This window comes from Aethina tumida, chromosome 1, assembly GCF_024364675.1.
Source record: "Aethina tumida isolate Nest 87 chromosome 1, icAetTumi1.1, whole genome shotgun sequence".
NCBI classification, from domain to species: domain Eukaryota; kingdom Metazoa; phylum Arthropoda; class Insecta; order Coleoptera; family Nitidulidae; genus Aethina; species Aethina tumida.
The window spans coordinates 55560861-55586900 of NC_065435.1; the positions used below are offsets into that span (position 1 = coordinate 55560861).

The 26040-nt window shown below is 30.9% G+C and overlaps 5 protein-coding genes across 8 annotated transcripts in view; 3 read left to right on the forward strand and 2 right to left on the reverse strand.

The window, feature by feature from the left end:
- Nucleotides 1-1987: 1987 nt before the first annotated feature.
- Nucleotides 1988-3547, forward strand: LOC109602396 (antifreeze protein Maxi-like). The gene is made up of 6 exons (XM_020018765.2): nt 1988-2096; nt 2283-2550; nt 2608-2660; nt 2715-2786; nt 2846-2991; nt 3047-3547. The coding sequence occupies exons 3-6, from the start codon at nt 2627-2629 to the stop codon at nt 3524-3526; spliced, it is 732 nt and encodes a 243-aa protein (XP_019874324.1). The 5' UTR covers nt 1988-2096; nt 2283-2550; nt 2608-2626; the 3' UTR covers nt 3527-3547.
- Nucleotides 3548-5701: 2154 nt separating this feature from the next.
- Nucleotides 5702-8132, forward strand: LOC109602304 (uncharacterized). Its single transcript, XM_020018648.2, has 4 exons — nt 5702-5801; nt 6635-6733; nt 6795-6940; nt 7385-8132. The coding sequence occupies exons 1-4, from the start codon at nt 5768-5770 to the stop codon at nt 7895-7897; spliced, it is 792 nt and encodes a 263-aa protein (XP_019874207.2). The 5' UTR covers nt 5702-5767; the 3' UTR covers nt 7898-8132.
- Nucleotides 8133-9006: 874 nt separating this feature from the next.
- Nucleotides 9007-10973, forward strand: LOC109601962 (EH domain-containing protein 3). 2 transcript variants are annotated; one of them, XM_020018272.2, is made up of 6 exons: nt 9007-9333; nt 9384-9848; nt 9907-10160; nt 10210-10428; nt 10489-10659; nt 10716-10973. In XM_020018272.2, exons 1-6 carry the CDS (start codon nt 9050-9052, stop codon nt 10919-10921), a joined length of 1599 nt encoding a protein of 532 aa, XP_019873831.1. In that variant the 5' UTR covers nt 9007-9049; the 3' UTR covers nt 10922-10973. The 2 variants fall into 2 exon arrangements, with proteins under 2 accessions (XP_019873831.1, XP_049823814.1); XM_049967857.1 differs by having other exon boundaries at nt 10210-10659.
- A 2723-nt stretch (nt 10974-13696) lies between these two features.
- Nucleotides 13697-16077, reverse strand: LOC109601923 (EH domain-containing protein 1). Of its 2 annotated transcripts, XM_020018232.2 has the most exons (6): nt 15934-16077; nt 15329-15624; nt 14817-15281; nt 14506-14759; nt 14064-14453; nt 13697-13994 (listed from the first exon to the last, which is right to left on the reverse strand). In XM_020018232.2, exons 1-6 carry the CDS (start codon nt 15937-15939, stop codon nt 13789-13791), a joined length of 1617 nt encoding a protein of 538 aa, XP_019873791.1. In that variant the 5' UTR covers nt 15940-16077; the 3' UTR covers nt 13697-13788. The 2 variants fall into 2 exon arrangements, with proteins under 2 accessions (XP_019873791.1, XP_019873798.1); XM_020018239.2 differs by lacking the exon at nt 15934-16077 and having other exon boundaries at nt 15355-15453.
- A 161-nt stretch (nt 16078-16238) lies between these two features.
- LOC109607509 (uncharacterized) overlaps nt 16239-26040 on the reverse strand; it is a 53687-nt gene continuing 43885 nt past the window's right edge. Inside the window, exon 6 of one of the 2 annotated variants that reach the window (XM_049961421.1) lies at nt 16239-17346. In XM_049961421.1, coding sequence (XP_049817378.1) covers nt 17143-17346 — 204 coding nt within the window. In that variant the 3' untranslated portion in view covers nt 16239-17142. The remainder of the gene's footprint in view (nt 17347-26040) is intronic. The other variant, XM_049961422.1, reaches the window with a different exon arrangement.

A 26040-nucleotide genomic window follows, 5' to 3' on the forward strand; every position in this document is an offset into this window, starting at 1 on the left:
TATTTGAAATTATGGATTAATATTTAATGTTGTTTGTTAAACTTTCTATATTAAAAATGCTATTTCTTGACATATTCTGAACATATGATTTTGATTGACACATACAATAAGTACAGAAGTTTCTTGAAGTAAGTATTTAAAGTGTTACTCTCATCCTTAACTATTATACATTAGTGAGAAATGAAGCCATCGTGGATTTTTCCAAAAAAGACGAGAGATAAGAGTCTCACAATTTTGTGGTGTTTATGCAAAGCATCTATATTAGCGGTTGGCATATTTCTAAAATGAAGAAAATAGGTAAGCAAAAGTGCCATTCTACTACTCAATTATGGTTTGATATAAATATTTGATTGCCACGATGGCACAATGGTGGTTCCAAAAATTCTAAGGAGGGGACGAGAAACTTCAAGCTGATGAGCACAGCGACTGGATTTTGACAACGATCAACTGAAGACCTTATTTGTAACCAATCCGCACTTTACTGTACGAGAGCTTGCTGATGAATTAGACGTAACGTGTACTTTCATTTCTAACCACCTAAACAAATTGGAAACTCCAAAAAGTTCGACAACGTTAAGGAGCTATTCTCGATCGGGTTGTGATGAAAAATGGATGCTATACGACAATCGAGGACAAAACACTTTTCAAAAATAAAATTATACCGAATTTTGGTTACTGTTTTGTGGTCTACTACCGGTGTGATACATCACAGCTTCGTGAATCCTGAGGAAACAATTACGGTGGTCAAGTGCTGTCAATAAATTAACGAAATACACCTGAAATTGCAGCATATGTCTCCGGCATTGGACAACAGAAAGGCGCCAATTTTTCATCACGACGATGCTCGACCACACGCCGCCCAATTGACATTAGGAGTTGACCAAACTAGGGCACGAATGTCTGTCTTATCCATTAGACTTACCAGATCTTTCGGCAACTTTTTTCAAACATTTTCACGGGAAATGTATTAAAAATCAAAATGATGCCCAAATCGTCTTCAATGGTTTCGTCGTTTTCAGAACTGCGGAGTTCCATTCCACCAGTATAAATAGGCTTGTTTCTTGTTGCCTAAAGCGAGGTTGTTTAAGACCCTCATTGGCGCGTAGTGATATCGATCTAATGAACTTATTGTGGTATCTCAACCCAGGCGAACTGAATCTGACGTCTGAGTTCATTAAGACTTCGTGAAGGGCGTTGTAAATTCGCCTCATTATATCCCATACATGTTCGATTGGGGAAAGGTCTGGAGATCTGGGTAAATTCACATGGTAGGCTTCTAGAAAGTTTAATGTATTTCTGGCAATAAATATGTGAACGAGCATTATGTTGTTGAAAAATTAGTCCGGGATCTTCTCTGTACGAAAGAAGATAAATCTCCAAAACCTTATCCACATATCTCTGGGACGTCATATTGTTTCTTATGAAAACTAAAGGTGACCTGGTACTATAAGCAATAGCATTCCATACCATTAAACTCTTAGTGTTGTGAACTTGATTCTCCACAGCAAAGAGAGGATCATCTCCTTCTCCACGTCGCCGTCTTACAAACACATGACCATCGTACATACCCAATTCACCATCCTACTGTTGACGTTCTATAAACCACTCACTACATTGGTGGATATGGTTTGCTGTTAAATGTAAGACCAAAAAAGAGCGGTAACTCTGAAAGTCTAAAGACATTATACAGAGGTAAACAGATATAATATCAATTGGGAAAAAATTCATTTATTTTCTGGAACCTCTTGCTCTACTTCTTCTGCCCTCTTCAGCCTATAACTGTCAACATTGCTTCACAATACTTACATTTCTCTTCAAAGGTCGCGCTATTTTTCGAAACGAAATTCCTGTTTCATTCAGGCTCACTTTTCTACCTCTATCAAATATAAATTACTAAATAAAACAAACTGTGAAATTAAGTACACGCTGGTTTGCGATAGAAGAAAAAAGAAACAGAAAACCGACAATACGTTTTCTGAAGTGATGAATTTAAGAAAACCATTTGTTATTACAAATGAAATGGTAATGCCCACAGCAAGAACATGTACGAACTCGAGTATTAGAACATGCTTTAATGGAGATATCAAAAATATATGGTAAGCATTAAACGCTGCTCAAGGTTGAGGAAATTATATTATTCAAACTTGAGTAAAAGCAGAAAAACCTGAAACTTTCGTTATTCCCAAAATAAATTGAACTGGAACGTCTTAAAATACAGTCATTAATTTTTTATTACATTTTTTACAAATATTATATTGATAAAACTTATTAAATTTTTACAGTTCCAGGAACCTATCAAAGTATACTGCAAATAATACAAAACATTCACAGAGAAATTTTGTAACTGGACAATTGCAAAAGAATCGCATTACGTACGTCTTCCAGTATACAATCAAATAAATACATTTATTTCATTCATGCATTTGTAATGGATTATGTACCCCACCAGTAAAAATTCTTTCAAAAAATCGGTATAAATGTTCATTTATCAACTGGTTTCCTCACAATCAAACTTGGCGAATTAGCAGTCGCAACAGTTCCGCAGTGAAGGTACACATCTGAACCGAATTTTTTATATAACACATTGTTTGTTAATTTGTGTTCTAGTTTCAGTGAATCATCCATCATGTTCAAGTATTTTACATATTTCTCCTGCTTTGGTAACACTTTGAATATTTGTAGTAGTTTTTGTTTATTATAATTCTGATTTTTAGTTGCCCTTGCTTTGGCTGGTAGAAAACAAGTAGTTGTTTTGTCAGGACATGATGCTGACTTCGGTGGAGATTGTAAGTGAAAAATGTAACGACACACACACAACATTCTAATTTTATGTTTTAATTTGTAGCAGGAAAATATTCTTCAGGCGCCGAACTGACAAGCTTAGCTCATAGCTCTGCCATCCAAGCTAAGACCGCCGTTCAGAATCAACAAACCGCCGGCTCTCAAGCAGCTTTTGGTGCCAAGAGTAGCCTGGCCCAAGCCGCTTTAGGCGTAAGTAAAACTACAATTAAAAAACTAACTTACCGAACATACTTTGTGTCCTTAGGCTGCGGCCACCGCTCAGGCAGCTTTGGTCGGCAAACAAGCAATCGTGCACGGCTTGAAACGTCAACTGACCCAAGCCCAATCTCAATTGCAAGCAGAAATCGCCCAGTACGAACAAACCCAACAAGCCGCTGATGCCGCAGCTGAGTTCGCCAACCAAGCTCAATCCCAACTTTCCGCCATCACAGCCGCCATCGCCGCCTCCCAGGGAGCCGCCCAGCACGCCCAGGAGGCAGCTTCTGCTGCTGCAAACGCCGAGGCATCCCAACACCAAATGGTAGTTGAAGCTAAACAGCGCGTGGGACATCTGAGCCAAGAATTGCAGACTGCTTTGGGACAATTGGCCGAAACTGAAGCTGCTGCCGAGAAAGCCCTTTCAGCTGCTCAGGTAGCTCAAAGCAATGCTGCGGCTGCAGGTGCTGCTGTATCTATTGCTGCCGAGAGCTCCCAATCTTCTGGACACGGCTCGAAGGGATGGTAGAGGATGTTTAGCAAAAGTTTGATTGTGATCTCCTATTTTACAGACATGTGATAAATAAATATTATTTTAAAAGCCTAATGCCTGCGACTTATTAACCTGCTACTGATTAACTTTTAATACTGAATTATTTACTACAGTTATCATACTGTAAGAGATTAATTAACAACTGCTTCAATTTTATATTGGAAAATGGTTTTTAAATAAAATGTTACACTTCTTCAAAACAAATTAATTCTAATTAGGTTATTTTATTAGAGGTATGTTAAAAAATTAATACTACTCTATACATACTAATAGATTATTTAATAACAGCTTCAATTTAATCTTAGAAAATGGTTTTTAATTCAAATATTACATTTCTTCAAAACAATATAATTTTAATAGGGACTTTTTATTACAGATATGCTAAAAATTTCATTTGAGAGAGTATATGGTAAAAAATTTTAGTTTTTACAAATTTTATTCATAATAAATACGTTTATACATTAGTTAATAAGAGAAATGTTTTTATTGAGTTGATCTATATATGACATACCATAAATACCATGTAAAAACAGATCAGAAACTTCTACATTATTAATTTTTTATAATCAGGATTTAAAAAATCTGCGTATCTGTTGTTTTTAATTAATATAAGTTATAATTTATCACTAATTAATAAAAAAAAATACGTTGTATAAAAAACCATTTTGAAAGTATAAAATATAATAAAAGCAACAGACATTTTTAATTGTAAAACATATGGTTAATAAGTGAACCATTCACAAATTGAGAATCCTAACTTCCTGTCTCTAGTTTTCACGGTAGTTTCTCCTCACGAATTATAACAGGGGGTCTCTGTTAAAAAAAACCTCTTAATATTCATTATTGATATAATAATTATTAAAATATCTCTTTTTCGGGTTCTTTTGCTAACACCTTAAATTATGAATGAACAGGTTGAATAGAATCTATCAAGAATAAAAATATTTATCAATTACAACTGTCACTATGGTATTATAGATTAATTTATTACAGTTATGAAATAATGATTTATCAATTCATATTTGCACATCAAATTAAAACTGTTTTAAATTGCGAAATTTGATTATTAATACGGTTATAGTAGTTTTTTATATGAATTATGTGTAAATACGATTTCTGAGCAGTTATTAGGAAGAACTAAAATTAAAACAAGTTTGGTTTATTAACAATGCTGAATAATATAATGATAAAATATATAATATTCATCTTTTTTTTTGATTTTTTTAATCAGTTCAAAATTAAAATTTTACCTTATATTAATCATATTTTGACAACTATTATGGTTTATTGTTACATATTGATAAAATATGTAATATTCATTTTTTTATTATTTTAATCTGTTCAAAATTAAAACTTAAACTTAAAATAATATTAATCATATTTTGGTAACTATTATGGTTTATTGTTACATATTGATAAAATATGTAATATTCATTTTTTTTTTTATTTTTTTAATCTGTTCAAAATTAAAACATTATCTTAAAATAATATTAATCATATATTAGTAACTATTATAGTTTATTGTTAAAATGTGTATTGTAAAATCATGGTAAACATTAAATATTATTTTTATTATGTAACAATTTTAAAATATTACACAGTACCAATTATTATTCAAATTAGATAGTTCATAAAATATTTGATTAATTGAAATATTTTCTCATTTAATCTAATAATTTAAATATTAAATGTTCAGATACTTATATTAATTATACTCAATAATTTAAGAAAAAAACTGAATTTTCAATTAGTTTTGAAAATGAATGTGTTAGGTGTAAAATTGAAACTAGTTGATATTCATTAAAAATATACATTTATCGTAATATCACTGATATCAAATAAATAATTTTTAAGATATATTTATAATTAGCAAATGTAACACAGACTTGTAAAGAAATACATTTAAAAAATCCAAACTCACGAACAGAACGGTATTCCCAAAAAAATCAGATTATCGTACTAATGCTGATTATGATAGCAATTAGTCATTCTTCCTTTAGATTTTTTTTTCAAATTAATTTATTCACTCACTTTACAGTCCAATCCCCTTCTAATCGTGGGGCGATACTTGGCTGGTATAAATATGTCTGTTACAGAATACGATGCCACAAATCAGTTCAATTGCAGCAGCAGTTCACTGGTACTGTTCTTCTTAGTACGGTGAAGGTTCTGTCTAGTGTCTGATTTAATAATTTGCATTTTGCGCAAAACATCATCATGTTCAGATACGTTGCCGTATTCGTCTGCGTTGGTAAGTTACACATTAACATTTCATGTAATTTTGGTGGAAACGGTAATTATTGACTATTAGGAAGTAACAATTTAATCGTAGAAGGATATTAACGATTAATTTAGGCAATTTTAAAAAATGATAAACCGTCTGAATGTTTTTTATTGCAGCTCTCGTTGGAGTGAGTGAGTACCAAATCAATTTTCAACTTCGTGCGCATTTACACAACTTCTTGTTTTAATTTACATTGTAATCAGTATTTGCAAATAAAAAATATGTCTGCAATTATTGTAACAAAAATATCGGTCCGTTCACCACGCCAAACAAAATAGTAATGAGTCAGTATCTATTGCAAAATACCAATGAAAGTTCATTATATGGCAATAAAATTAATATCAGTACCCCATCAGAACATAAAGAAGCAGATTGTGTTTTCAGTGGAGCATTTCACTTAATAATGGATCTAAATTAATCTCGGTTTATTAACCAAGTTTACAGTCTACCAGGTTTACTTAGTTGGTACAACTACGTCAATTTGCAGATCTAACTATTTTAATTGTTAAATATCTTTTAACAATCTCATCTAATTTAATATGTAAGATTGTAGCATATAATTAAATTTAATTGAGAATGCAGATAATTAAAAATAACAGCAAAATTGTATATACAATGTAGTAAAATGGTTTTATAAACAATAAAGAATGAAACAGAGAAGAAGTTTCTTTGTTGTGGAGTAAGAAATTCATAAACCAACGGTACCTTCATTAAAACAGTTTTTGCTTTATTGAATAAATTGGCTAGTCAGCAATAATAATTCATATAAATAAATATAATCATTATCAAATTTTTTTCAGTCTCCCTTGCCCAGGCCGGTCGTAAACAACCGGTTGCTCAAGCTTCACATCACATTGAGACTGTTATTAGTGGACATGGTGGAGATATAGGAGGAGATTGTAAGATATTTTCACACAAATAATTCATAATCGTCACTCTAATGGATAATTTAAATTTTAGCTGGTAAATACTCATCTGGCGCTGAATTGAGCAGTTTGGCCCACAGTTCTGCTATTCAAGCTAAGACCGCTGTCCAAAACCAACATACAGCTGGAAGCCAAGCTGCTTTTGGTGCCAAGAGCAGTTTAGCTCAAGCTGCGTTAGGAGTAAGTGACAATTTTATATATAAAATCGTATCACAGCATTCAGATCATTACAGCTTTCTTTGTAACAAAACGCTGCCATTCTTGTACATATCTTGCACCTCTCGTACTGTACTTATTTAAATACTTGTATATAATCGTAAAAATAATTTACTTTTGTTAGACTGTAATAATTTATATTTAGTACAGTTGATGAGAACAAAAAATTATCGAATGTTAATGAATTATAAATTTGTTTATACGATAGCAGAAATTGTTACAGATTTGGCTGTTTTGGACTGTAATAATAAATTGATAATAAATTAATATAAATATAAATAATATATTATATTTTTGTCGGCCTTGAATAATTTTCTCTTATGACTCTCATAAAAGTATTTAATATTTATTTAAAATACACAAAATTCATAAATGGATATTACTGATGATGGAATCTTACTTTTGAAGGCCGCAGCAACCGCCCAAGCTGCCTTGGTCGGCAAACAAGCAATCGTCCAAGGTTTGAAGAAACAACTGCTCGAAGCCCAACACCAACTCCAAGCTGAAGTGGCCCAATTGCACCAAACCCAACAAGCTGCCGCCGCCGCTACCGAAGCCGCCGGCCAAGGCCAGGCCAGTCTGAACGCCGTTACTGCCGCTCTTGCCGCCGCCCAAGGTGCCGCCACCCACGCCCAGGAAGCCGCTTCCGCTGCCGCTAACGTTGCCGCTTCCCAACATCAAATGGTTGTAGACGCCAAACAACGTGTATCTCAGATCACCGCCGAACTGCACTCCGCTCTGGGACAGCTGGCCGAAACTGAAGCTTCCGCCCAAAAGGCTCTGTCCGCCGCCGCTGTGGCTCAGTCAAATGCTGCAGCTGCTGGCGCGGCCGTAGCCGTAGCTGCGGAAAGTGCTCAAACCGGACACGGTGGACACGGCGATTACGAAGGTGAAAGCGACGGTGGTAAAGGATACTACTAAATTACTATATCTAAAAACAGGGCCATTAAAACACATGTAAATATCCATTAAAAAAAACACAAACAGGAAAATAATATAATATTGATCTCCACCAAGATCTGAATGTGATAAATTAGTTAAGAATCATGTTTTCATTTCATTGTTTTGCGCATTTCATATCATCTTAGTTGCTAAGTGTTTCCAAGAAATTATGTAGTATTTCTAATTTTGTTGAAAGGTCATTTATTCTAATTAAACTGTTGCTTTTTACTACAAAGTTGTTTTATTTTAAATCTGAAGTTAAATAAAATCAGGGTACACGTTTAAAAATAAATAAATATGTGGTAAACTATGGTAGTATGCATAGGTTCGATAAAAATTAGAGAGAATATGTCTAATTACTAATATTGTTTGGCTTCAACTATTCAGAGATGAAGTTGAAAATTGTATTACCACATCCATCCGTAAAAAATAACGTTAATGTACGAATTAATTTCACTAACCTACAGCAATTGTATGTAACAAATTATGATAAAAATTAATGTCAATTTAAATCAATGATTGTGTTGAGGAAAGTTACATTTTTTTTTTGTACTACTTAACATCAGTTTCTCCTATAAATGTTTAGCAGTAATCACCCAGCATTCCTTCGTTCTAATACCCCTGACACATTATATTCTCAGTAATTAAATTCTGTAGAAAACGTACACCTTGTTCATTACTTCCTGCTCCTAAATTGGTAAAATAAATAAATAATAAAAAATAAACTAGTAAATTCTTAATATTTTTTCAATCATCTTTCCAGAAAAATATGAGAGATAATAAATCTTAATAACACAGAAAAAATGTAAAGTAACAAAAAAAAAATATCACTAAATGAGGACAATATATCATATACTATTTGAATAAAATGTCAATTTTTCGTAGGTAAAATGTAAAGAAATACTTTAACTTAAAAAGAATTTACGTAAAATCTTACTATAGAAAAGTCAGTATCTACATAATATGTTTTTTTTAATAAACTAACATAATTATTATGCCTCTGACTTCTATTCTTTTGTCTTTAATTTATCTTATTTAAATAAAGTCAAATTTCATATACATTGTGACATTTGTCAGATATCACAATTTTTTACTTTTTATTTTATATTTATATTTTTTAGAGGCGCAACTATGTTTTCCTTTATAAACAAGCAGCAAGACTCGAGGAAGCCAGAAGTTTACACTACGGTTCTCGAAGGTCTAAAAACAATTTACAAAGAAAAACTGCTGCCAGTGGAACAACTATACAATTTTCACGATTTCCACTCTCCACAACTGGAGGACAATGATTTCGATTCGACGCCGATGATTCTTCTCGTTGGTCAATATTCAACTGGAAAGACGACATTGATAAAGTTTTTACTAGAAAGAGAATTCCCAGGTATGAGAGTTGGACCGGAGCCAACAACTGACAGGTAAGGTTATAATTGTCGAATTTAAATTTTGTAACCCAATAAATTTGTAGATTTGTCGCCGTCATGTATGATAAAAACGAGGGCATGATTCCGGGTAACGCGTTGATCGTGGATCCCAAAAAACAATTTAAACCCTTGGCCAAATTCGGCAATTCGTTTCTTAACCGCTTCCAGTGTTCGCTGGTGAATTCACCCGTGTTGAGGAACATGACTATCATTGACACTCCCGGAATACTTTCCGGCGAAAAGCAACGCATTGATCGAGGATATGATTTCATAGGTGTGCTTGAATGGTTTGCGGAGAGAGTAGACAGGATTATATTGCTGTTTGATGCACATAAGCTGGATATTTCCGACGAGTTCAGGAGAGCCATAGAAGCACTCAGAGGACACGACGATAAAATTAGGATTGTTTTAAATAAGGCCGATATGATAGACAGCAATCAGTTATTGAGAGTTTACGGCGCTATGATGTGGTCCCTGGGGAAAGTGCTCAGATATCCCGAAGTGTCTCGGCAAGCAAACTTTTTAGTTTAAAACAACTTTATTGTATTCTAAAGTTATATTTTATAGAGTTTATATTGGTTCATTTTGGGATCAACCGTTGCAATATGACTTTAACCGGAAACTATTTGAAGAGGAGGAACAAAATCTTTTTAGAGATTTACAGTCTTTGCCTAAGAACACCGTGCTGAGAAGACTGAATGATTTAATTAAACGGGCACGAATGGCGAAAGTTCACGCGTACATAATTTCAGAACTTAAAAAAGACATGCCCATCATATTCAGAAAAGATTCTAAGAAAACACACCTCATTAAACATCTGAGTAAGTGAAATAAATTGAACTAAAATTTATGAAAACAAGTAATTTGTAGATGATATTTATTTGCGAATACAGAGGCAATACATGTTTCCTGCTGGAGATTTTCCTGATATAAAAAAAATGCAGGACATTCTTATTCATCAAGACTTTAATAAATTCGAGTGCCTTAACAAAAAATTGGTTGATGCAGTCGACGAAACTTTAAATTACGACATTTCATCTTTAATGACTAAGTTTAGTCTTGAGTCTGAAGATTCGCAAGACATTGAAGGTCTCCATTTAACTTTAATCATGACAGTGATTAAATATTTTAAATTTTTATGGTGTTTAGGGGGTGCATTTGCTCGAGTCTCATCTATAGAGTCACCGTTTGGTTATATGAGAGGTGAGGGTGTTGATGCGGGTTCTGGAGAGTCGGAGTGGGTTGTAAACAAGGACCGAACACTATACGATAAAAAATTTAATGAGATGAATCCTATTGATGGTAAAATCACAGCCTCAGGTGATTTATCCTTAATTTTATTATATACGTATTAATCTTGAAATTATTCATTTCAGTCGCAAAAGATGAAATGATTAAGTCGAAGTTGCCGAATTCTGTTTTGAGTAAGATTTGGAAATTGAGTGATTTAGACAAAGATGATATGTTGGATTCGGAGGAGTTCGCTTTGGCTATGTACTTGATTAAAATTAAACTAGAAGGGAACAATTTACCTAATGAATTACCGGCACATCTAGTTCCTCCGTCGAAGAGACAAGATTAGATTTATTACAATTATTATACAAATAAATAAATTTACGTATATATTTTTACAACTAATGAATTTTTTATTATTAAAATTTGTATTATTAATATTAACAGAATGATATGAAAATGCTTAATATTTAGATTTCTTCTGTTTAAAAATAAAATATTTGAATATTCTAATGTCCATTTATAAAATCGACTGAATATTCGAATTGTTTAATTTAAGCATTTCCAAGTGGAGAATTGAGATATAATTCGTTTCATACATGTAAAATTCAAGAAACAAAGAGTACTAAAATACATAGTTCTTAAATAGAAGAAAATCATGAATTGGATAAGGTAAGTAAATACTTCTTTAATTTTCTTTAGACCATGATTTATTTATGGAAACATTATATTTACTTAATAGCATAAATACACTATTTTTAAAAATTAACAAAAATGAAATAATTATGTTACTTTTCTTATATTATTTTATTAAGTAAATTAATGATTCAGTTTTAAAGAAAATCTATGAATATTTATTAAAAAAAATACAATGCTATTACAGAAATAATTAAATATAATAAAATTTTAACATTTTTCAAGTTAAGTTTATTCACACTAATATGGGGTATTTCCACCACGTGCGTTAATGACTTTTTGGTAACGTCGAGTCATATTTAATATTAATATTTTTATGACATCCTGATCCTGAAATTCTATGATCTCGGTATCTTCTTCTAGTTAGTTGAAAGTGTTTGGTGATAGTTGAAGTGCTTTTATTTTTCTTCCCATATGGTCCCATAGATATTCAATCGAATTTAAGTCCAGATTTCTAGTTAATCAATACTTTAGTGAAATATTTATCTCGTCAAGGTCTCGTCTGACAATTTTCGTAGTATGAGATCGAGCATTGTCATGCATAAAAATAGTCTTCCCCAACAAATGGAGCAAAGGATACAATATGAGATTCTAGAATTTCCCTTATTATCTATTAGCCGTTAAATTCCATCAATCAATGACAACCAGTTCAATATGTGCAAACTAATGCACCTCAAACCAAAAGTTTTGAGCTACATTGGCGTAACGTTCTTCTGGTCGTCTATATACTCTTCTACGACAATGATCACTGTTTAAAGAAAATCTAGACTCACCACTAAACAATACATGACTCCACTAAGCTTCTCTCCAATGAAAGTACTCTCGAGCGAAATTCAGTCGATCCCCACGATGTGTTGAGAGTCAATAAGAGATATGTTACAGCACAGTACGGGGTTATATTGTCTTCCTTTAGTCTTCTCCTTATGAAATCTTGGCTTATTCTTAGATTATGAGTTAATGAAACCTAGTGCTGCAGTACCGGTTACAAACTGCTGTCTAAGGACTTGGATTCTTAAATATTGTGTTTGTCCAGATCTTCTTTCGTTAGTACCTGTTTCGTAAAATCGTTTAATCACATTTCAAATCACTTATTGTCACATCTAGTCTATTTGATATCTCATTTTAACTTCTTCCTTCTTCGTAAGGAGGGGATTATTTGGTCTGTTGTTCATTTTAAAGATTTTAAGAAATAATCGTAAACCGTAAAATTCTGATACAAGTACAACTAATTATTTTAAAATTATATGAAATGTCGATATTTACTATTTTTCTTTTTATCGGACAAAAATATTTTATATTAAAAAAGACAGCAAACTTTATATATTTAAATATTCCATAATTTTGCGGCGCAGTGTATTGTGTAAGTGCATTCAGAGCTATGACAAGTTGGTAATAATTATCTCATAGATATGGTCAGACAAATAAAACTGCCTCAAATGACGATGATCGATATTTGGTTGGTCAGTTAGAAAATGCTACAGAACTTCTTATCACTCCAATTACGGTACGGAGACGTTTGACAAATGCAGGTTTTCGCACGACCATGAGCAAAAATGATTGGAATGAGCAAGTTCTCATATTCACTACATAGAAGAATAGAAATCTGCATTTTTCACGAAAAAACTAGAATTAAGCATTTCAATGTGGTTCCTTTCATTTGGTCTGGGAAGAAATTTGTTACAATTGTCGTACAGAATCGTAAACATGTCAAGGCACGATGACCGCTCTTATATACACAAGCGGCTATGGGTGAGAAATTTTTGTTGTTGAAGATGTTCGTCCACACCGGTCAGGAATTGTGGTCTAACGGCTTTAAATGCAGGGTACTGAGACCTTGCAACCTTACCCGAGGTTGTAAAGTAAGTCCTATCGAGCATGAATAGGATATGTTGGCTTTCAAACCATCAACCCCGCCTTAATAGTCTTCCACAGCTTCGGACTATAATCTTGCCATGGATCAATATACCCCAAGAAGAATTGAACAAACCCACAGAAGGCATGCAAAGGAGCGGGTCTCGATGCTCGTGAGTGATTTATAGATATGATCAAAAATAATTGAATTATATTTAATTTGTCGTGTCGTGAATATTTTTACCAAATTTTATTTTTTTATTTTTTCACTTCATCAATAATCAATTTCACTAATTCGAAAAGATAAAATAATAAAAAGTCAATGAAAATGGGATTTTTTACATACTTTTTTCAAAATTCCTAACTTTTGACCATAAGTTTATTATTTCTATGGATATGGATATTCCTTGTTGTATTATGATGCAACCAAGATTACATCAAATTTAACCAATGTCTCTTGTGTTGTAAATTTTGTATTAGTACTGAATTAATATTTTAGAATTTTTATATTAATATTCGATATTATCAATAATATTTAATTAGATCATTACTTTGATTAAGATTATTAAAAATACAGAATTTATAAATATGTATATTTATTTGAATATTCTTTACAAAAATTTTATAATGTAATCTCTTGTACACTGTTTAATAATATATAATTTTCATTTATTGAATTCTTCTCGATGGAGGCACTAGATGTGCAGGTAATTCCGCTGGTAAATCATTTCCTTCAACTTTTATCTTGATGAGATGCATGGCCAATGCGAATTCCTCCGAGTCCAACATATCGTCTTTATCAATATCAGACAATTTCCAAATCTTACTCAAAACTGAATTAGGTAACTTCGACCTAATCATCTCCTCCTTGGCAACTAAATTTAAAAACATGAAGAAGTGGTATATTTTGTAGATTTTTTATTATATTTTACTTCAATATTTACCTGAGGCAGTGATTTTTCCATCGACCGGATGCATTTCAATAAATTTCTGATCATATTGCAGCTTATCCTTACTAACTACCCATTCAGTTTCACCGGACCCAGCATCCACACCTTCACCTCGCATATATCCAAACGGTGATTCTACCGATGTGACTCGTGCGAAAGCTCCACCCTCAATTTTATGCGAATCATCAAGTTCCAGGCTGAATTTCGACATTAAAGAGGATATATCATAGTTCAAGGTGTCATCAAGATTGTCAATTAACTTCTTATTAAGAGTCGGAAATTTATTAAAATCTTGGTGAATAAGAATGCTCTGCATTTTTGTTATGTCAGGAAAATCACCAGCAGGAAACATATACTGACGTTGAATTCGAACAAAAACATCACCTGAAACAAATTGTATTGAATACGTTTCGAATACGTTATCAGAATAACTTACTTAAATGTTTAATGAGATGTGTTTTTTTAGAGTCTTTCCTGAAAACTATAGGCATGTCCTTTTTTAATTCAGAAATAATATATGCATGAACTTTTGCCATCCTAGCACGTTTTATTAGGTCGTTCAGTCTTCTCAACACAGTATTTCTGGGTAAAGATTGCAAATCTCTGAAAAGATTTTGTTCCTCTTCTTCAAATAACTTGCGGTTACAATCAAACTGCAGTGGCTGATCCCAAAATGAACCAATGTAAACCCTGCAAAATATCACATTACTATGCAATAAAATTGTTTCAGTCTAAAGTGTTACCTACCGCGATACTTCTGGATATCGTAGTACTTTTCCCAAAGACCACATCATAGCCCCATAAACTCTCAACAATTGATTGCTGTCTATCATATCAGCTTTATTTAGGACAATCCTAATTTTATCATCGTGTCCCCTAAGTGCTTCTATTGCTCTCCTGAACTCATCGGAAATATCTAGTTTATGTGCATCAAACAGCAATATAATTCTGTCAACTCTTTCCGCAAACCATTCCAGTACACCGATGAAATCGTATCCTCGATCGATACGTTGCTTCTCACCAGATAATATACCAGGTGTGTCGATGATAGTCATGTTTCTCAGCACGGGAGAATTTACCAAGGAGCATTGGAAACGATTCAGAAATGAATTACCAAATTTGGCCAAAGGTTTAAATTGTCTTTTAGGATCCACAATCAATGCATTACCAGGAATCATGCCCTCATTTTTATCATACATGACAGCAACAAATCTACAACATAACGCTGATAAATTTATACCTTGAGCAAACGAGTATACCTGTCAGTTGTTGGTTCTGGTCCTACCCTCATGCCTGGGAACTCCCTTTCCAGTAAAAACTTTATAAATGTCGTTTTGCCAGTGGAATATTGACCAACCAAAAGTATCATGGGGATGGAATCGAAATCGTTGTCCTCTAGTTGGGGCGAATGGAAATCGTGAAAATTGTATAGTTGTTCCACTGGTAGCAATTTTTCTCTGTAAATCGTTTTTAAGCCTTCAAGTACTGTAGTATAGATTTCTGGTTTCTTTCCATCTTGTTGCTTGTTGATAAACGAAAACATGTTTGAATGGCCCTTGAAATATTGCTTTTATAAAATAACCATTAAAAAATGAATACTCTGACAAACGATTTGTCAGAGTATGCGTTTAGTTTCCATAGAAGTTTTTATTGTTATGTTGTGTTAAATAGTAACAACTTTTATTTTCATTTTAGTGAATTAAAAGTTATATTTAAAATAAACTGAATTGTGTAAGTCACCACTTATAAAACATGTCCCATATATATTAAAAATATAAATTTTAGCATATAGTTATAAGTTAATATTATTTCACTGATCCATACGAGTATTATTTTAGAATGATTATAAAAATAAATGACTTACCACCATTTTGAAGCACTGAAGTTTATCACAAACGCGGAATGTTGTTCACTTTTGTAGATCACACTTAAAAATTAAATTTGCATGACAACGACACAGTTATACTATTATTTTAATTGCAATTTTTTTTGTTCTCTGTCAGATAGTCTATTTTTATCCCTTTGGCTACTGACCAAAATTAGACCTTGGGTATGTAATCTTTGTGGCATATACTAACGTCGTTTCAGCACATCGACTCAATTTTTGTACACGACAACAAGCTTAAACCTAATAAAACAGTAGTTTAATATTTAAGTTTTTACGTTTTTATTTAAATATAATACAATATATACAGTCAATTAATACAAAAGACACATTTACACATTAATTTACACTCAGACTTAAATTCATTAGAAGACAATTCACTAAAATTAAATAGAAAATTGACCGAACACTTAAATTAATTATAACGTACACACATTAAATAATATATTGGGAAGATCACAAAAGAAAAAGAATAAAACTCCTGGTAACTATAATAATATGAAACATTTTAAATAATACTTAAGTTTAATTACTTCGAAAACAGTGGACTACAAAAGTTTAAGTACGAAATTCATTCATTGCTCCACGTTTTACATTTTTATATTATCTTTTAATATAATTTTTAATTTAAATTTGTAGAAGTTTTTTTTTTGTATTTTTTTTTTTCAAATAATAAAACTATGAAATATTGTTAAAACTACTTGTTATTCATGAAAAAAAAAACATGTATGTTTCCAATTTTTTCAAGATTTATTATTAGTTGTAGCAAATACTATTTGGCACTTAAAAGTAATATGTATTGTGTGAGCAAATCTTATGGCAGTGGTTTATAATTACCCTACTGTGGTCTATATTATCTAAAACTACTACAGAATATACTTTCAACAATTTAAAAATAAATAATTCAAATCATTATTTAAGTGATAATAAATAACTGACAATAAAAGCATTATAAAGTACTAGTAAATTTCCTTTAATCCTGAAAACATAGAAAAAAAGTAATTATAGAAATCAATCAGATTAATGGATCTGATTGAATGTTTCCAATTACATAAAGAGAAACTGTGCTTTTTTAAAACTTTATATATTGAAATTAAAACTAAATAAGTTTAGATAAATGCGCGCGTCCATTGTCGTTTGATTTAAATAAACATTTTTTTAGTATAACTCCATCGTATCGTAAATCGTTTATACCATAGATCCAAACATACGTTTTCCACGCGTCAACATTAAACTAACAGCCATAACTGACAACAGAAAAAAGACCAACCCTAAAAAAGATGTTAATAATCGACACCTAAATCTCCATTTCTTGTCCTCGCGCATCTTCTTCGACAGCAGCTCCGATCTTGGAACGTCCAGTGTAAAATCCGCTTCCGGTCGGCCGCCAGGCTAAAAATAACACTTTTATATATCGTATCGACATAATTCACATTTATAATTTAACAATGGAAGTTACAATTAGCGTAATTTATAGGAATAACGGTCATTTTTGCATTACCGTTTCCGTTTAATTTTCATTTGATGATGAACTTTATTAAAAATGGTGTAATCGTTTAAAAATAAAATTCAAGGTTAATTTCATTATTAAGGGCCGGTTTTTCAACACTTATTACAAATAAATGTATAAATTAAATACGCTGTTTTTCAAATCAATTATAAGTTATTTTTTGGTTATTGTCCTTTCTTGTTTTATCGAAGGACTTAATTTATTATTCGAGGTCGAGATAAAAATATTGGTCAATATTTATCTATATAAACATTTTTTTGAAATGTGACCAATGAGCGTATAAACATTTTTTTCTTATTTATTTAATTGAAAGTCTACATTTAGGATTGTAGTTGCACTCGAAACGGCATTCCAAAATAAATTTTTAATGTAAAATACTATATTTATTGTAAGTATTTCAATGTGCAAAAAAGGTAATAAATACAACTTTCGTGAACATATATCATATACAGGGTGTTCCTAAATTGAATGCACAAAAATTAACCACGTATTCTTGATCTCAAAATATACCGATTCGGCCCAATTTACCTATTTACCAATATGCTTCCTAAGAGGAATACAGCCTTCAAAAGTTGGTTATTGAATGTAGTTATCATGATATATCTCGGAAACTAACAAGGGTAGAATAACGAAATTTTGTACAGCTACATACTTTAAGTCTAGCAAAACGGCTTGAAATGATTTAAAAACTGTTCTACAAGGGCGTTGGAGGGGTGAGGAGGAACTTAAGATTCCCCTAACATTTTTATATGAAGTTTATTTTATCTTTAACTTCAAAATATGAAATTTTAAAAGTTTGCCAGCAAAATCAATTTTGAAGTTTCACCTCATAAATTTTAGGAGACCGAATATTTTAATATATGTAATAATAAATATGTTTAATTCATGCACCCTGTATACAAGCATTAAAAATCACAATTGATTTATAATCAGTCACTAAGAGCATTACAGGCACTGGAAGAACTTTTGAAGGTGAATATCTCTCTTATGAAGCATATTGGTGTATAGGCAAATTGTATTGAATAGGTCTATTTTGAGGTCAAGATTATGTAGTTCATTTTTGTGCACTCAATAGGGATTATTTAACTGTTTATATGTCGGTGACAGTAAATAATTTTATTTTATTCTCCTTTAAAAGTAAAATTTATCATTTCTTATTATATTTAAAGTTAATATAACAAAAATTTTTATTTTTGGTGTGAATAAAAGTTGCTTTACTGCTTACTCCAAAGTCTTCGAACAGCAGATATATGTACAAAATAGCAAGTTATTTTGTATAGAAGAAATGAATGTAATAAATCAAGTGGCAAGTTATCTGATTGACCTAGTACCATTTCCCATTTTCACAATTATACTTCTGTTACTCTTCAGTTATCCGTAAAGAACAATAAGAGGCGCAATGAGCATTGATGATATCAATGTGCTTTATTAAAATTTAAATAACATATTCAATGCATTGAACAGTTTATGATAACCAGAAATAGTTATCATTATTATTACAGCAATTTTTTAAAGATATACACTACAGTGTTATTTGATAAAATGTTACATTTTCATAAAGTGGGTTGGACATAATATAGTAAATTTTGAAAGGAATTTTTAATGATTAAATTTTGAATTTGTATGTGGGATCGTTTTCATATTGAAATACATTTTTTATATATATATATTCTTCAATATATAAAAGCAAATTGTTGTTTAATATATCCCTCTACATGAATCAGCCTAAGGGGGCCAATGCCAGAAGAATATAAAATAAAAGTATCCCCACTGTATAATTTAAGTGTCTCCATGTTTCATTATGGATATAATAAATTTTTTTTGTGTAACATTATGTTTAACATAAGCAGAACCATTGTTTTTTGACACTCGAATTATCCAGTTATGAATTTTTCTTCAAGTTTTTCGAATTCAGACAAATTTTTTCGTAGTTACTACTTAGCCAGTGTCTCTACATTTTTTAATAGTAAGAAACGATTGACTTATTTAACAGTAAACTCTTAGCTGTCTCTTATTGTTTCGCTAGTAAATAATCGATTTAAATTTACAGAGAGAATAATAGTTGCTATAATTCTGTTCATTGAAAAATTTTATCTCCTTTTAACCTGTTAAATTGACGTTAGTTCAAATAAATAAGTTCGAACGAATAAGTTAGTTTTCAAACAAGCTTAAAAATTTGGCGAATGCGTTAACATTTAAGAACAGAAAGCTTACAACAGTGTAACAAGACATAAATATCCTGTAATATATTTTTAAATGTCGTAAGAGTTTTCTCAAATACACATCATCTGCCTCATGTTTATTTTACTTTCTTCAAGGTACACTCAACGACACATTGTTCCCGAAAGAACAACATAATAAAATAAGGCAGTCACGTCTGCGTTGCGTAACATTCGTCAAAAATTGTCAGCACTTTCCTAATAAACGATTTAAAGTTGAAAAGGCAATTGTTCGAACGCTCAGAGAATATGGACCAATTAAAAAACTTTGCGTCAGACGTCGTTGGATAACGTGTGTTAATGGGATACGTAAAACAAGAGCAGTTTAAGTTAAACGTGTCCATTTTTTTGAATGAATATTTATTTATAATGATGACTAACACAGATTGAGCGATTAAAAAGTAAAACTCATTTATTAAAACACCAAACCTACATTTTAACATTTGCCATAATTATTGTAAGGCGAACAACACCCATAATAAATGTTTCCTCATTCTTAAACGTGTTCTTTTTTTTGCGACATGTGATCTGGTCTATTTTGCGGCTTGCTAAAATTACCGGGAACGTTTTTCATTATCTCTTAGATGAATAACTGTAATTTATTAACCATTTCCGTTTTATTTTTATACTCACATCTTTTACCCAAGTCAAGAATTTGAAAGGTTATTATTCTTGTATCTTGAATCACTCCTAACTGGTATTAGGTAGATTTTGGAAATGATTACTTATGGAGTGTAAAAAATTTGTAAATCTGACAAAAAAACGTGTTTTTTCCCATTTTCTTGTAATTTCTATTTACAATAATTTTAAATCCTCGATAAATTGAAGGTAGGAGTTGTCTCATACTGCTTAATTTTGGTTGTTATGGTTCCTTCCACATCAGGCAGAATAAATCTTACTTAAGCTGAGTTCCAGCTTTTCAGGATTATCATATTGCCTGTTTTTAGTATATCTACGAAAACTGACGTTTGACAGGTTTAAGAAAAAAATGTGCTACCAATTTGTTTATTTAAATTTCGACAAATAGTAGATCGAACACTTTTTTACCTAATATAAGGTATTTACACAAAAAAAAAATTAGATATAATTTGCACAACTATTTTATTTTCAATAAATTATACTATGCTATAATTAAATTTACTTTTAAAATATGGAAACAATAGAGCATTCCAAATATATATAATTATATTCTGTATACTAAATTATCTTTAGTCATACATAAAGGTATTTTCAGTACATTTGAAAATATTTAATACTTTCGTCTATGGAACATGTTTACTATTTTTGCAAAGATTTAATTTCTCCGATATTCTCCATTAAAAATAAAAATATAAAGGGACATGCAGTTGTGGCCAAAGCTTAAAATTAAATATTTTGTAACATTTTATTCATAAAATCCAAAATTTGTCCAGTATCAGATGTAAGGTAAAAACAACGGAGGCAGAGTCGAAGATTACTTACACACGAAGTAATCTGATTTGGTTGGTTAAAGAAATAGCGTATTCAAATAATATATAAAATTATATATTATAAAATTCAAATAAACATTTTGTGACAATTTAACAGTACTCTTAATAGTAAGAATTTATTTCTAGCGGGATTTATATTATTTTATTAAATATCTCACTTTCAGAAGAACTCCAGAGAAGGGGGAAATAAGAATTAGCATGAAACAACAAAGTTTAAGTAATGCTGACATTGCTAAAAACTTAAGATGCTCCCGAAAAATGGTTTATAATGTTACCTTTATTTGAAAATACAATAAGAAAGAAGAAAAACCTTCTTCTATAAACAGGCAAATTGGAAGAATCAGTAAACGAAATCTTTTCATGTATACTAGGCAAATAAACAATTCAGTCATTCGGTATTAGTATGTCTATTAGAGTAATCAGAGGTCGACTGAAAACATGAAAGGATGTATTTCAGTAAAGAAGCCAGATGTCAAAAAAGAATATTCAATATTCAATATATATTAAAAATTTAAGTTTAAGATTTAAGTTGAATTATTTTGGTCATAAAATGAATAATAAATTACAGGTGTGAATTTGTTAATTAATTGTATATATATATATATATATATATATATATATATATATATATATATATATTGTAATGCTTTATATTACGTAAAACATGCCTGTAGAAATAAAATAAATAAAGTTTTTTATTTCTCAAATGTCAGATATTTCCGAAAAGGACAGACATACCAAAATGTGCACTTCTTTAATCGACATTTTAAAAGAATTAAGCTCTGGACTCTTACGTCTGTTTTGCCTTATTTGGTCTGGGAATACTCCCAACAGCCAAAATAAACAAATTGGGATATTCTATACAATTTTTATATGGTATTTAATATAATAATTTTATTTTGAGAAACCAACAGTCAGATCACATCATATATAATTTTAATAGTAATGCAAAAAATGGATATCAAATATTCATAAATAATTTATACTTCCTTAAAGGTATACCTTTTAAATTCATTCTTATTTTAAAATAAGTCATATTAATATTGATTGCAATCTTGCAGGATATCGAAGGTGTGTTTTACAATAAAAAATGAAATGTCACGAAACTGTAAAAACTGTAAAAGTTGGTTTCTTAAAATCACTTTCAGGGTCATTGAAATAGTGTTTTTTATAAGTTTCTAGATGTAATATTTTTTTAAATTTATAGTTTAGATTGTTTTATTGTACGAAATATATTAGATGTTTACAAAATTCATTTCATAGACATATTTTTTAATATTAATACATATTTCAATGATATTTAATATATTTTAAAATTATTATTTAAATATTATGGGAGTAATAATACAATCAACGATTGTTGATTATTAAAAGCTGATATAATTTAGATTATGGGCGAAAATGGAAAATTATATCATCATTACAGAAATGTGAATCACCTGTAGCCTACACTCAGCGATATACAAATTTCACGGTTTTTATCCACCTGACAATAACATAATTATTTATTCATATAATTATTCCTTTGTTTTTTTTTATATTAATGCATTCACTTTCTTCTGATTGTTCTTCGCATAAATATTAACAAGCTTATTTCGTAATATTATAATTATTGACCTATTCATATTCAATAAAACGAAAATGCAGTTTAAAATCGGTGAAAATGATTAGTCGAAACGAGTCCGCTTAAATATGGTAACGACAGGAACTGACTGCAACATTACTTAACATTTATTAAACGGAAAATCCCGATAATAGTGATGCGATTACTCGGTTCACAAACGATTGGCAGCCTTTTCAACTTTCACTCAATGCCGCAAGTCGCGAGAAATCCCCCCGAACGAACGATTTGCGCTATTTAGAAGAGAAAAAAAAAAGAACAAAAGTGGTAAAGTGGCACACAAATCAGAGACCGGGGAAAATTGTCGGTTTTTAGAAATCCTGCCCTCCAGATCTATATTATGTGGTCAAGGAATGGCGTAGGACGGTTCACTTTCTCGATTAATGTGTCGTGATTGATCCACACTTATTGTACAATTGACGATAAATTTCTTCCCGTTATTAATGGGATTCAATAAATAATCGTTATACAATACACACACAACAAATAAATTGTATTGCAGCATCACATGTGACTTTAGTGGGCTGCGGGCAAAATCTGATTTTTAACAATAGTTTGATGAGTTTAATCGAAAAATAAATGACCGTTACGAAATGTAATTACTTGCCAATGGTATGCTTATGGTATGGATACGTCCCCAGTCTACGGGTTCATGCCTTCATTGCTTACAATTAGTATTAATTACATATTTCATTACTCGAATATTAATATCTATGTAAATATTTATGTTGCAAAATGGTTTGTATAATTTCTAATCGAGTTATTACAAAACAATTGGTGTTTTGTTTATTTTGGGAATGAGTTGTATCTTACAGATAATTTATTACTTTTGCAAGGTTATATTGAAAGGGAAATGTATCGACTTGTTTAAATCAATTTAATTTAATTTTAACACTCTAATTGCAACTATTATTATGACTAAAATTTAATAAATCTTTTTATAATAACTATCTATTATAACTTGAGTAATAAACGCTTAAAAATGTATTGATGATCACTCCTTAAATATTACAAGGCTGCTTTCATGTTAACAATTTTCAATATGCATAAAAGTGATGTTATTGGGTTTATTGGTCTATTATCTGATCTTTACGAAATCTGAGGTGTTACAAGTCTTGTCAGTTAATTAATATATCTTATGAACGTGTACGTTAATTTGTTTGCACCTTACTGTAAAGTGTTTAAAATATTTATTAAAGAATACTAGAAAACTATTAAAATTGTATGAAGAAATATTACTGCATAATACATTACACGTTTTTTGAAGCAATATAATTAAAATTTACTAGATTAAAAAGATTTAAAACTATCTTCATTACGTTTTATTTTGACCAATAATGTTTAATATACATACAAATAAATCTATTCCTAATTTATTTGTCGTTTAGCACCGTAAAATGTCTCAGAGAAGATTATTTTTTTTTTATTTTGTTGTTTTAATTGCAGTTTTGGAATATGGCAATCTGAATATGGCATGGTGGTTACCGACAACGAACTATGACTAGAAGTTAGAAGTCAGAATACATTTTCTGCATCTAGGTTTCGTGCAGATGCTGAAATCTCTGTAAGTCTATCTACCATTAGAAGAAGGTTGCATGAAACTGATCTTAGAGGCATAAAACGTTTTCAACATCCTAGAAATTGTTTGTTCACACATGAGTCTAAGTACACATTATATAATTATATATATTTGGATATGGTGTGAACATGAGATATCATGAGCAAAATATGGCTCCATCTGACGCTTTTGGGAATGATTCAGTATCTGTGTAGTGAAATATGAATCTTCGACGATATAACTACTTGGTCAGTCAACCAATGATTCTTGAATTTACTCAAGAATATCGAATTTTGGTAAAGGACAAAGACAAATTTACACTTAAAGTTTGGATGAGCTTGCTAATATTCTTAAGGAAGAATAGTGAGCCATGGATCAAGAATGTATATTAGTAGGTCAGGAGAGATCAATTAAGAACTAATTTAAGAAATGTGACGGTTGATATTCTGTTTTTCTTTAATTTTAATTAATTTCTCAAGGAATTTGAATTTGAAAAAGTTTTTTTACTGATTTAAAACTTCTATCTAATCTATGAAAGATGTTAGTTGCACTGTTATTATGCTTATTAAATAATTTAAATTATCCACAGTGACTTAAAGTACTAAAAGGTGGTAGGGGTTGCACGTTGCTAATGAACATGTGAATGAACAATCCAAAGAAAGAACAAAAACTAGTTTTATAGATTCAGACCCAATAGAATAGTTGAATAATCACCATGAAATATTTTCTAATTAATTTGATTTAATAATTAGTGTTTATTTATAAATTGATTGTTGGGAATAAAATAAATTATTAGTTTTTATACACGTATATTGATTTATAAGAGTAATAAAATCCTAATGTTTTCCTTGTTCTTTTTTAATTTTTATTTATTTTTTTAATTCTGAAAGGATATCAAGTGGGTGAATTGGCTAGCTTTTACTTTCCCTCTGGATTTTCGCCACATAAGTAGTTATAAGAAGTAATGCTTTCCAAGGGGAAATTGTAAAATTAAAAATTAATTTTACGAACATTAACATTATGTTTGACACTTTTGGCGATAAAAACCTTGCAAAAATTAAATTTCTAGTTGCGTCACCGCGAAAATATTAAAAGTATATAATCGTCCGTCTTGAAAAGCGATTTCTCCCGTGAAAATAATTAGCAATCGACGCAATCGCGTACGAGTGTCGTAACAGAAGTTGTCGGTCACCGTATTTCATGGTCAAGTCTAAGAAAGTAAAAGTATGACGTAGCGACTTCTCTCCCGTACGATCTTTATTACCGGATCATCATTATCATCATCCATTAGAAAAATAAATTATAAGCAAATAAACGAATTAATAATAGCAACGCAATCGTTGTCTGACCTGAGGAATTCGGAAGTAATATTGCAATGCGGTCGTTAATATCCTTACATAAATGAAGCCGATACGCATGGAAATTGATGCATTCGCAAGACAATGGTTAGGGGAGATAACTATTTCTCAACGCCGTCGAACACAATTAAATATCACATAATAGTTGGCATAATGGGCTCCCACACGATGATTTCATTTACATTTTCTCGTTTTACTGGTATTACTAAAAATATAATGTTACAACACGGTCATGCTAGATTATTGTTTATTTAAATCACGACATAATTTATTTTAATGCGATTCCGCCGATCGGTAGTTGATCTATTATTGTAATTGAAAGGTATAAATCAAGTTTATTTTCTATTGCTT